The sequence below is a fragment of the Rhinolophus ferrumequinum genome, assembly GCF_004115265.2.
Source record: "Rhinolophus ferrumequinum isolate MPI-CBG mRhiFer1 chromosome 15 unlocalized genomic scaffold, mRhiFer1_v1.p scaffold_54_arrow_ctg1_1, whole genome shotgun sequence".
NCBI classification, from domain to species: domain Eukaryota; kingdom Metazoa; phylum Chordata; class Mammalia; order Chiroptera; family Rhinolophidae; genus Rhinolophus; species Rhinolophus ferrumequinum.
In genome coordinates, this window is record NW_022680357.1 from 756,176 (window position 1) to 768,241 (window position 12,066).

Here is a 12,066-nt window from a genome sequence, read left to right on the forward strand (position 1 = left end):
CGCACAGCACCCGCCTCCTTCCGCGGTCGTTCACTCTTCCGTCATTTTTATTGGCCGGGAGGGTCAGTTTCCTGCTTTTCTATTCGTTAGTTCCTTCGCCGTCACTCGCCCTCTCATTAGTCTTCCAGTTCTCCGCCTTCTCCGTTTCCTCTTTCAGCGGACCCGCCTCCTTCCCACCTCCAACCCCACCCACTCTTCCCACGATTGGCAGAAACCCAGTTCCCTGTCTCCTATTATTCGTCCAAGCCCTCCGACGAGGCGGGAGCAAAAAGGAGCGCGATGACACCGCCGGCGCGCAGGCGTGAAAGGCCGAAACGCTGGCCGCTTAGCCGGCACCCGGGCCTATGCGCAGGCGCGAGGTCGGCCGCTCACCCCAAGCGGGAGGGAGGGGGCGGCGGCGAGACGGCGCTGAGGGTGAGGGGGCGCCAGCGAGACCCCGGAGCCAGGCGCCCGGGCCCCCAGCCCCGCCTCCACGCGCCCGGTGGTCGCCCGCGCTCCGCTCCGGCCCCCGGCGCGCGCCGGGCCGCGCCCTTCACCTTCTCCCCTTCGTCGGCCGGCTGCGCGGAGCGGCCTGAGGGGCGGCGCCTTCTGCGGCCGTCCCAGCGGGGGGATGTGAGAGGCGGCCCGCGGCCATGGAGACGGGCCCGGCGCCCCTGGTGGCCCCGCCGCGCCGTCATGGCGCCCCCGCGGCCCCCTCGCCGCCGCCCCGCGGCTCCCGGGCCGGGCCCTTCCTGGTGGTGGCCCCGGGGCCTGCAGTGACCACGGCCACTTCGGCCCCCGTCACCCTGGTGGCCCCCGGGGAGGCGCGGCCCGCTTGGGTACTGGGGCCGGCCCCGGCCCCGACCCAGACCTCGGCCCCGGCCCCGGCCCCGACGGTCACGGGCAGCACGGTAGTGATGCTGACTCTGGAGGCCTCACCTGAAGCCCCGAGGGCGCAGGTCTCCTCCGACCCCGAGCCCCCGGTGTCCGCTGCAGGGGAGACGTCGATGGCTCTGACCCCAGGGGCAGACTCTCCGAAGACGGAGAAGGCGAGCACCTCATCCACCCCTGGACCAGGGACCCCCACGGGGACCCCCACCAGGACCCCTTCCAGAACAGCTCCTGGGGCCCTGACCGCCAAACCCCCGGTTGCCCCCAAGCCGGGAACCACAATGGCCTCAGGAGTGACCGCACGGGTTGCAGCGGTGACAGCAGGACAGGTGACAAGTGGACACGGAGCTGCAGCAGCAACATCAGCATCAACAGGACAGGCTCCAGAGGACCCCTCAGGGCCTGGCACCGGCCCTCCAGGGACATGTGAGGCTCCAGTCGCTGCTGTGACGGTCACCCCTGCTCCAGAGCCTGCTGAAAACTCTCAGGACCTCGGCTCCATGTCCAGCCTGGGACCTGGCATCTCGGGGCCTCGAGGGCAGGCCCCGGACACTCTGAGTTACCTGGACTCCGTGAGCCTCATGTCTGGGACCTTGGAGTCCTTGGCGGATGATGTGAGCTCCCTGGGCTCAGATTCGGAGATCAATGGGCTGGCCCTGCGCAAGACGGACAAGTATGGCTTCCTGGGGGGCACCCAGTATTCGGGCAGCCTGTGAGTACCCAGTGGGCACCCAGCGGGACTGCTTCAGGGAGGCATAGGTGGGGGGAAGGGAAAAGATGCGCTGTGCCCAGATTCTGGCAGCCCAGCCTCCTCTGAGGACCTAGGGGTGATGAGTGGGGGTGGGACACTTGCAAGCCCTACCGTGCGGAGGGCATCCTGAAGTTTCTGGGCACTCCCACGTTTGGGAGCGTTTCAGACCAGGTGTCACGATTTCTGGTTTTGAGCCTAAGCTTTGCCTCTGATGTGTTGTGTGCCCTTGAGCTAGCGTCATCCCCATTTCCGTGCCTCAGTTTCCTCTATGAAGTGAAACGTTGAATGAAATGATGTCTGAGGTCGTCCCGGCTCCTGGATGTGCCACTCCAGCTATGGGCCACATAATGTGGAGAGCTGGCTGGGCAGGGGTCCTGGCAGAGATCTTTCGTCCTTTTGGGAGGCACGTCTGGGAGGGATGCAGGCATGTGGCTCACAGCCCTCGGTCTGACGGGGTGGTGAGGTGGGGAAGTCTGATTGACGGAGGGGAGCCCCTGAAAGCAGGGCCCCTCTTCCAAACAGAAGGGCAGTCTTGTGTTTTCACTGAGGGAAAGGGGGTGGAGGAGGCCTCTTCCCCATTTCCTCATCTCCCCAACCTGGCTTACTCTTTCCTAGTTCCCTCCAGCGGCCTGAGTCACTCCTGAGGTGGGGGTGTGATCGCCTCCGACTTCTTCCTTTTCTCTCTTTGACTCCTGCCCGTGATTCCTGTACCCCTGTAACCTACTGGTCAGTTCAGCGTCACCTGAGCACCCAGGTGATCAGCCCTGTGCTGGATATATAGGATAAAATAGTTGTTTCAAGATGCTCGTCCTCTATAGGGAGGAAAAACAGTTTCAATCAGTGTATGTTAGGTGTCGCCTAGAGATCGTCGCAGGATTTCATGAGTACCTCGGGAAGGGATCTTTCGACCAGTCTGGGAACCTATTAGGTTGGTGCAAAAGTCGTTGTGGTTTTTGCAATGCTTTTTAACTTGAAACTGCAGTTACTTTTGCACTGACCTAATAACTGAAGCAGATCTGAATCGTGAAGAATGAGTACAATCTAGTCATGGTTGGGGTTAGGGAGACCAGCCAGGCGTTGGGGTACGTCCTGTGGGAGAGCATTCTTGGCAGGGTTTATAATGCAACGAAAAATCAGAAAACCTTTGAGCACCGACATTCATGGTCTTATGAGAAGGCAACTGAAGCTTGACACTCGTGCTTCCTCATCCGTGAGGGATGTGTTGTACCCAATTTACAGATGAAAAAATAGGATTAGAGCAGTTGAGTGCCTTGCCCCACCCAAATAATCTGGATGTGTGCCAATGGTTCTCTTCCCAATACTCTGCTGCTTTAAAGAACTTGGATGGGATTGGACTTTAGTGAGCCCCGCTGTGTGCCAGGTATCAGCAGTTTTGTCCCACTTGCCAAGATACCCCAACTTCCAAAATCCATCTCCTATGCTGGAGGAGTCTACTGAGCGAGGCCTACTGGGCCACATGTGACTTAAAAACTTTTAGGGGCTCCCCACTGGCCACAGGATAAAGTCCAAGGAGTTTGGCCTGCACTCAGTCTCCTTATCTGGCTCTGCAGCTTCTCTGGTTTTCTGTCCGTGCGTTTAGTGCTGTGGCCTTGTTGAACTGAGTCCCCCTTCTTTTCCTGCTCGGTTCCTCTCGGTCTCAGGGCTTACTTCAGATGTCCCCTCCTTCAGGAAGTCTTCCCTGAGCCACTGGTGCTGCTCTAGTGATGTGTCTCTTCTGTGCAGTTTTATCATTGCATTTCCCACACCATGTATTCATTACTTCCCCGGCTAACTTGTGACCTTCTTGAAGGCAGGAAAGATATTTTACTCTTCCTGGCCTTTGGTAGAGTTTGGAATTGACTTATGATCGAGACTGAGAGTGGCTGTCTCTGTTAAAGGTGCTTCTAGGACAAAAGAAACTAATATTTAATGAGCCCTTCCATTTACTAGTCCTTGATGTACAGCTTCTTAATATTCTTCTCACACCTTTGTGGCATAGGTGGTGACACCTCTTTTTACAGATAAGAAAGAGATTCAGGTTGTCACTTACCAAGACATCCCAATTTCTAAGGGACATCACTGGGATTTGAGGTCAGAGCTGTCTGGAAACCCAAGCTCGCTCTTCCATTCCCTTCACCTGGTCCTGCTCCGACAAGTAACTGTTTCAAGATTGATGGGACATCTTGGATGTCAAGTTCTTACGGAACAGTGGGCAAAGTGCGAGGAAAGCTTCTGGGGAATCTGGGGTGATTTCAGGGAGGAGGAGGTGGAAGGAATTGCCAAGGGCCCAAGGGGGTCTCAAGAGTCTGATAGCAGGAGACTCAGACATCTGCTTCTAAGGAGACAGAAAAGTATATTCTGTATTTCATTTTATGGATAATAATTGCTGTTACCTACTGTACGCCTGCTATGTGTTATTCTATATAACGTCTCAGGTAGATGCTGTTTTTCTCTCCATCTTACAAATGAGGACATTGAGGCTTAGAGGAATTAAGTGACTTGCCCAAGATCACACAGAGTCCTTTCAGGGCGGTGAACTAGGACCTTGGGGGGCCAAGTGGCCCCAGGACATCCTGATGTTTGGCAGCTCACAAAATGCTTTTATGGCCAGTCTCCCCTTTGAGCCTGGGAAGGTGGCTTGCCTCAGTTCCCCCCAATCCAGGTTTTACACTACTGCTACTGACCCCTTCCATGTTCTCCCCTCACCCCCGACCCCCAATCCTGCAGAGAGAGTTCCATTCCCGTGGATGTGGCTCGGCAGCGGGAGCTCAAATGGCTGGAGATGTTCAGTAACTGGGATAAATGGCTTTCCCGGCGTTTCCAGAAGGTTTGAGAAGGCTGAGTGGTGGGCAGGGCAGTGGGCGGGGCAAGGGCAGGGTGGGCCCCTGTGCTTTGAGGAAGCCCAGGGTCATGATGGTATCTGCTCTCTGGACCACTTGGGAGCAGGTGGCATTGGGGCCTGGGGAGAGGAGTAGCTTTAAAGCTAGAAGGCCAGGCCAGGTCCAGTGAGGTCAAGCCGACGGGATGTGGCAGGGGTGTCCCAGGGAGCCTGAGGACTGTGGGCAAAGCTTGGAGGTGAGGCCGCCCCTAACGCCGTCCCCCGCCCGCCACTCTGCCGTAGGTGAAGCTGCGCTGCCGGAAGGGGATCCCCTCGTCCCTCCGAGCCAAGGCCTGGCAGTACCTGTCCAACAGCAGGGAACTCCTGGAGCAGAACCCGGGCAAGTTTGAGGTGCGTCCAGGGTGTGGGGACAGGTGACACTGTCTGTGCGAAGGGTATCATCAGTCCCCCCCAGATACTGAGGTGATTGCTTCTGTCCTGCAGGAGCTGGAACGGGCTCCTGGGGACCCCAAGTGGCTGGATGTGATTGAGAAGGACCTGCACCGCCAGTTCCCTTTCCACGAGATGTTTGCCGCTCGAGGGGGACATGGGTAAGCTGGCCTGGCGTGTGGGTCAGTCCGCGAGCACTTGGGGACGGCTCCCGGTGGATCCAGGGCTGGGTTCAAAGTAATCATGCTCTCCAGGACTTCTGGAAGGCCGGTCCTTAATGGGTTGAGTGTCAGGCCATATTGAAGAAAGTGGCCATGGAGGGGTGGGGTGGGGAGACGCATCAGGGGCTCATCGCAGAGGCTGCATTTGAGCTGGTTTTGAAGGCTAGACAGGAGCAGAGCGGGGTGCGGCATTTCCTGCCTGTGGGGAGGGTACGTCAGCTGTGTCTGGGCAGTGGGGTGGGGTAGCGCTGAGGCTGGACGAGCAGTGGGGGCCAGATCACCGAGGGCCCTTCAGTGCTGTGCCAGGCTCTTGGGTTTTGTTCTGTGTGCCAGGCTTCCTCACGATGCACATACACTGCCCCCTAGTCACGTGCAGGATGGGATGGCCGTAGGTGCTTCTCAGATGGACGTTTTTAGTCAATAGCTTCATCCTTTTCAGCAAAAGGTTATCGAGAACAGTGTCTGCCAAGCACTGTTCTACTCACAGATAACAGCAGTGAACAAGAGACAAAAAGTCCTGCCCTCGTGGGGCTTATTCTGTTTTATTGGGGATAGACACTAAAATAAAGAAGGAAAGGAGGTTGTATGTAAAGAGAAGAGTAAGGCAAGAAAGGGGGCGAGCGAATGTGAATGGAGATTGGGGTCACAAGTGACCGGATGTGACTTACGTGTTTTAAAAGGATCATTCTGGCTGCTGTGCTGAGAATAGCCTATAAGGAGACCAGGGCAGAAGCCAAGAGACCAGTTAGGAGACAATTTCCATAATCCAGGAGAGAGATGGTGATAGATAGACCAGGATGGTAGCAGTGGAACTATGGGGAGAAGCGGCTGGACTCTGGACCTATTTTGAAGGTAGAGTCAAAAGGAATTGCCAATGGATTAGACGTGGAGAGAGAGAAGGAGACAGACAGAGAGAGAGAGGAGTATGGATGACTCTTAAAGATTTTGGCCTTAAGAAACTAAGAGACTGGATTTGCTATCCACTGATACAGATGGAGAGAACGGGGGACGAAAAGGTCTTGGGGGATCTGTTCGGAGCTCAGTTCTGGAATATGTAGTTTTAAATGTTTAGCGGACATTCAGATGGGTTGGATTTCAGGGAGAGGTTTAAACTGGAAATAAATTGGCAATTGAAGAGCCGTCAGCCTCTAGATGGGCTGTCTCTCCCCCGTGGACTGGATGCGGGCATCACGGCGGCAGGTGTAGATAGGAAAGGAGGCTCCGATACGGAGCCCTGCAGCTCCAATACTTCAAGAATGAGAAGAAGAGAAAACCAGAAAGGAGTCTGAAGGAGATGCTGGAGAGATAGAAGGAAACCCAGGAGGTGTGATTCCTGGGAGTGAAGAGGGGTTGCAGGACCAGCTGTGTGAAACGCTGCTGATGGGCCAAGTCAGGTCCAGCTGCAAATTGCCCTGTGGACTCAGCACCGTGGAGGTCACTGGGGACCTTAATAACAGCAGTTCTGTGGGGAGCAGTGGGTTCGTCTGACTGGAGAAGGGGAGGAAAGAAATTGAAGACAGAGTCTGTCCTTGGAAGGAGTTTTGCTGAATAGGAAAGCAGGTGTGGTATTTGGAGCGGAAAGTGGGGTCAGATTTGTCTTAAGCTTATAGTAGATGTCAGGATGCCAGCGGGAATGACCTCGTAGGGAGAAAAAAAATCGATGCTGCAGGAGCAGTGGGAAGGCTGCTGGCCTGTGTGGGCAAGAGGGGATGAGCCCCGTGCCCAGGTGGACGGGCTGAGCTTGGGCAGGGTCACAGTTCACCCAGAGCAGCGTGGCAGGCAGGGCACAGAAGCAGGCCGGGATTAGGTCAGATAACTGCGTAACCAGCCTGTCACTGCATGGATGCTATCGCAAAGTGGGGGAAGAGAGTAAATAATAGTAGGCAAAGTATAAGTAAGATCGTACTTCAGTGGCCAAATTTGGGGAAACACGACTGTACGCAGTGGTCTGGCGTAGGTGTGTGTCGGGGTGCAGGGAGAGAACCTGGGAGGCCACGACTCCTGTCTGGGTGAGAGGAGAAGGTCCGAGCTGGGAGGCAGCTGCGGAGGGGACGTGAAGGAGCACGTGAATGGGGCTCCAGCCGGAGTGTCGCTGGGACTTGGTGACGAGCCGTGTGGAGTCAAGGCAGCCTCTGTTTTCTGCTGTGGGGCTGAGTGGGTGGGATTCCCAGCACAGAGGTGGGGCGCCTTCGGGGAAGAGGAACGGGTAGGGCAGAGATTTAGTTTATTCTTTTAGATGCAGAGACTAGAGAAAGGTCTGAGGCCCAGCTGGCTCCCCGAGCGTTCACCAAGAGCCAGGGGGAGCTGATGAAATCCTGTGAGACGAGAAGGCAGGCCCTGCCCTGGGCTGATAAAAGCGTTCAGTGCTAGAGGACTGAAGCTGCAGATACTGAACATTTCCTGAAGAAGATGACCTTGAAGGCTTTTGGGTTGCTGGCGGAGGAAGGAGGGACAGCAAGCAGACTGCCGGATGGCAGGGAGCCGAGAGTTTTGATTGTGGTCCGTCTTTGGCTTAAGCGGGGTAGGCGGGTCGAGGAAGGGGTGGGACGGGGATGCAGGTACAGGGTGGTGAGGCTCTGAGGTTCGTCTGGGACTGGACCTCGGAGGGGTCTGCATGGAGCTGCGTGGGGGCAGGTTTAGTTTGGGGCACAGAGCCCCCAACTCGTGTGGTTGCCTCATGGTCTCCCCCATACTCACAGGCAACAGGACCTGTACCGAATCCTGAAGGCTTACACCATCTACCGGCCCGACGAGGGCTACTGCCAGGCCCAGGCCCCGGTGGCCGCCGTACTGCTCATGCACATGCCTGCTGAGGTCAGCACCCCGGGGCCCGGGCTGGGGGTTGCGGGGGGGACCGGGGGGACGCCTGGTGCTGGCGGGGGGCATCCTCTGCCCGATTCTCAGGCCCCATCATCCCTCCCACTCTCGCCCTTCTCAGCAAGCCTTTTGGTGCCTGGTGCAGATCTGCGACAAGTACCTCCCTGGTTACTACAGTGCAGGGCTGGTGAGTGTGGGGCGGCTTGGCGCTGGGGCTGTGACTGTCCCCAAGCACAGGGAGGCCCTTGTCCCCCCCCCGCCCCTGTCCCTCTGCACAGGGCTCTCCCACTGAGGTGAGGATCCCCTGCTCGATCGGTCGGACCCCACGGGGGCCACGGCGGGCCTCTCCTCACGGCTCGTCCACCTCCAGGAGGCCATCCAGCTGGATGGTGAAATTTTCTTCGCGCTGCTACGCCGGGCGTCCCCGCTGGCTCACCGGCACCTGCGGCGACAGCGTATCGACCCCGTGCTCTACATGACCGAGTGGTTCATGTGCATCTTCGCCCGCACGCTGCCCTGGGCCTCTGTGCTGCGCGTCTGGGACATGTTCTTCTGCGAAGGTGCGAGCCTGTCAGGCCAGGGGGGCCGGGCTCCCACTGACCCAAGGTGCTTGGTGGGCCTGGTCTCGGCTCTGCGGCCAACCCGGAGCCTGTTCTCCCTGCCAGGAACCTGAAGCCCCTGGCGGCTCATTTCCCTGCTGGGCCTTAGTTCCCTCACCCCTAAGGTTGGCGGGGTGGGGCGGAGTGCCTCCTAACCGAAGGCTGGGACCCAGGCCCCATCTCCCCACTGTCTCCTCGGCCACAGGCGTCAAGATCATCTTCCGGGTGGCCCTGGTGCTGCTGCGGCACACGCTGGGCTCCCTGGAGAAGCTGCGCGCCTGCCAGGGCATGTACGAGACCATGGAGCAGCTGCGCAGCCTGCCCCCGCAGTGCATGCAGGAGGACTTCCTGGTGCATGAGGTAAGCCCTGGCCGTGACTCAGCCTCGCCTGCTGCAGGCCAGCCGCACCGTCATTGCATCTGGCACCCACTTCTCCATCCAGGTGACGAACCTGCCAGTGACAGAAGCACTGATTGAGAGAGAGAACACCGCCCAGCTCAAGAAGTGGCTGGAAACCCGGGGGCAGCTGCAGTACCGGCCCTCCCGGCGACTGCACGGTTCCCGGGCCATCCATGAGGAGCGCCGGCGACAGCAGCCCCCCCTGGGCCCCTCCTCCAGCCTCCTCAGCCTCCCTGGCCTCAAGAGCCGAGGCTCCCGGGCAGCTGGGGGGGTGCCCTCTCCGCCCCCTCCCGCCCGCAGGGCCAGTGTTGGGCCTGCCCCGGGGCCTGTGATCACCGCTGAGGGACTGCATCCATCTCTTCCTTCTCCGACTGGCAACAGCACGCCACTGGGTCCCAGCAAGGAGACCCGGAGGCAGGAGAAGGAGCGGCAGAAACAGGAGAAGGAGCGTGAGAAGGAGCGGCAGAAACAAGAGAAGGAGCGGGAAAAGCAGGAAAAGGAGCGGCAGAAGTGGGAAAAAGAGCAGGAGAAGGAGCGGCAGAAGCAGGAGAAGGAGAAGCAGAAGAAGGGCCAAGGCAGGAAGCTTTCCCTGCGTCGAAAGGCCGACGGGCCCCCAGACCCACAGGATGGTGGCGACCGGGCCTCCTCATCTGAGGCCCGCCAGGACACTTACTTCTGACCTCTGCCCCGGGGCTGGACTGCATGGCCCCCCTTTTTCCCTCAGCCAAGAGCAGGCCCCTGGGCAGACTGTCCTTTTCTGGGGAAGGTGGCTTGTTCCCCGTCCCCTTGCCAGCTGCTGATCCTACAGCCAGGACAGTCAGAACATGGGGCATGGGACAGCTCCGTTCCCTGGGGCAGCCGTGACACATCTGGGGCCCCGCACCTCCAGTTAGGCCCAGCCGGGGTCTTTGTCACTCCTGCCCCGGTTCCCTGTGGGGTCCCTTCCCAGGTACTGTCCTGATTGGCCTTCTGTCACCACAGGGGTGACTCCTGGCGATGGGAGCCAGCAGTTTTCAGATTCTTACACTCCACTTGCTCCCCTCATTCATGAAGCGGAGCCGAGTTCCTCTTTCCCCTTCTTCAGTCCTGCTTGTCTCCACTTCCTGGCCGGGGCCCAAGGCCCTCCTTGTTCAACGTGGACATCTCGGGGTTGTAATGACGAACAGAGGACCCGGTCAGCCCAGGGTGGGGTGTCCGCTCTGTCTTCCGTCCTTCGGTTCTTCCGCAATGTTCTTGTACTCCCGATTTATTTAATGGGACATGCACTGGAATAGGAAATGTCCCGCAGTCCTGGCTCTTCTTCCTGTTCCTCCTCCTTCCTCTGTATTCTCAGGCTTCCCCTGCTTTGTCTCACCAGGGCCCACACCTTTCACCTTGTTCCCTTCCAACCTTCCAGCCCCTCTCTGGGAAAGGGGTCTTCCCTTAAGCTCCCGGGGGTGGAACCCAATGTTTACATTCTCTTCTGTCTCTGCCCCCACCCGACGCAGCGCTTTGAGAAACCAGAAAAGATCCTGCTGTTGTACCTGGGCCTGTCTCCTGCCTTGTTATTTGACGAAGGCGTTAGAGTAAGAACTAGGGATACAGGAAGCGGCTTTTGAGCCAGAATCGATTGAAGCAGTCAGCTGGTCGTGGCCGTTGGTACCCCTCGGCCTTTGGTCCACTTCACCCATCAACAGTTGTTGAGCTCCTGCTCCAGCTTTTCTGGGATCTGCTGCCTCCATTGTCAGTGGCCTGAAGCCCTCTACGTATCACCTGCAGCACCCAGATGTCCTTCCCAAACTGCTCATGCAACTCCTGGGAGCTGAGGGGGGGGACAGAAGGGGGCTAGAAAGCCACAGCCCTCGGGGTGAGCTGGGCAGTCTTGGCCCACTGCCTGGCACAGCTCCCAGTACTTGGCCTCCAGGGAGCAGCCAGCTGCCTCCAGCCAGTGTCCACGGCCAGGCTCCCAGCTCCTCGTTGTCTGCTGCCAGCTTGTAGGCCTGCCCCCCTTCTGCACCGTCTACCCCAGGGGTCAGGTTGGTAAAGGCCTAGGGGTCTGTAGCTCCACCGGGCAGTTCAACGGAATGAGGCCCAGGGGTGTACTTCGTGCTCCTGGTACAAGTGTCCCCAGAGGATGTACCAGTGGCACTGGGAGCTGGTATTTCAGACCCTTTAGGGAGATGCCCTCTCAGTCTGGAGTGTGTGTTCTGGACCCACCCATGGAAGAAACTGCGGTTTCATGGGAGTCCAATCTGGGAGGAAACACCGGGGGCAGGAGACCGGAGGGCTGGTTCGTCGTTTCCTGGGGACCGATGGTTCCAGTAGGCTCTTCCTGGGCACAGCCTTAGCCTAGTGGGATTCAGACTCCCAGTGTCCTCAAGAGCTAGAGGGCGTGTCCCCACAGCACTGGGACCCACTGCTCCCACATCCCCACCACAGTTCTGCCTGTCGGCAGGGGCCTAAGGCAGGGGCTTTGAGAGGCGCTGCTGCACTTTTCCAGGCCTACTTGACATCCGGGCACGCGGGGCTTCTGACCCATGTACTGGGCATAGGTGCCACTGCCACCTCTCCGGTTAGGGCTCTTCCCACCTCAGAAACGAGGGGATGGTGGGAGGGGGGCGGGGAGTGATGGTAAATGGCCCCCCTTGGGTCCTGAAGGGAGTTGGGTTCGGAAAGCGCCCCACGGGCGGTCGGGGGCCTCCAGGCGGGCCATCAGGAGAGCCGGGCTTCCCCTCAGGGAGAAGCGCAAAGCTGCACCTTGAACCAGGAGAACGCAGACAGCTGGACGCTGAGGGGGCAGGCCAGGTTTCCACTGAGATGGTGAGGGGCGCAGAGCCTTGGCCAGCCCTGGGGAAGATGGCGCAACCCTGGGAAGGGAAATCAGAGCGGGAACCCACTGGCCCTGCTCGGATCTTGCCGTCCGCCACACCCCGGGCGCCCGATTAGATAGAATTCGCTCCACTTTCTCCCCAGCGCTTCTAGGGCTGTGAGCCACCGCTCCACTTCCGGCCACCCTCGCGTCCCATCCTGAGCCATCCCTCCACTTCCGGCCACCCCTCGCGTCCCATCAGGGTGTAGGCATTCTCCAGTGCCCTCTGCTCGTCGTTCCGTCCCACGCAGCTCGAGTCACTCCTCGGGGGGAGTGTGCCTTCCCCGGCTCCT

General features: G+C 58.9%; 1 protein-coding gene across 2 annotated transcripts; it reads left to right on the plus strand.

The window, feature by feature from the left end:
- Nucleotides 1-329: 329 nt before the first annotated feature.
- Nucleotides 330-10,779, plus strand: TBC1D10B (TBC1 domain family member 10B). Of its 2 annotated transcripts, XM_033101649.1 has the most exons (10): nt 330-369; nt 703-1,582; nt 4,349-4,448; nt 4,743-4,850; nt 4,944-5,050; nt 7,810-7,924; nt 8,049-8,114; nt 8,298-8,487; nt 8,732-8,886; nt 8,969-10,778. In XM_033101649.1, the coding sequence occupies exons 1-10, from the start codon at nt 345-347 to the stop codon at nt 9,602-9,604; spliced, it is 2,382 nt and encodes a 793-aa protein (XP_032957540.1). In that variant the 5' UTR covers nt 330-344; the 3' UTR covers nt 9,605-10,778. The 2 variants fall into 2 exon arrangements, with proteins under 2 accessions (XP_032957540.1, XP_032957539.1); XM_033101648.1 differs by lacking the exon at nt 330-369 and having other exon boundaries at nt 497-1,582; nt 8,969-10,779.
- Nucleotides 10,780-12,066: the final 1,287 nt, after the last annotated feature.

Bases quoted from the DNA above. Each gene is read 5' to 3' on its own strand.
- TBC1D10B (XM_033101648.1), top strand. From the start codon at position 633: ATGGAGACGGGCCCGGCGCCCCTGGTGGCCCCGCCGCGCCGTCATGGC. The intron at 4,851-4,943 runs GTGCGTCCAGGG...TCTGTCCTGCAG, and splicing joins AGAACCCGGGCAAGTTTGAG to GAGCTGGAACGGGCTCCTGG. The intron at 8,887-8,968 runs GTAAGCCCTGGC...TTCTCCATCCAG, and splicing joins AGGACTTCCTGGTGCATGAG to GTGACGAACCTGCCAGTGAC.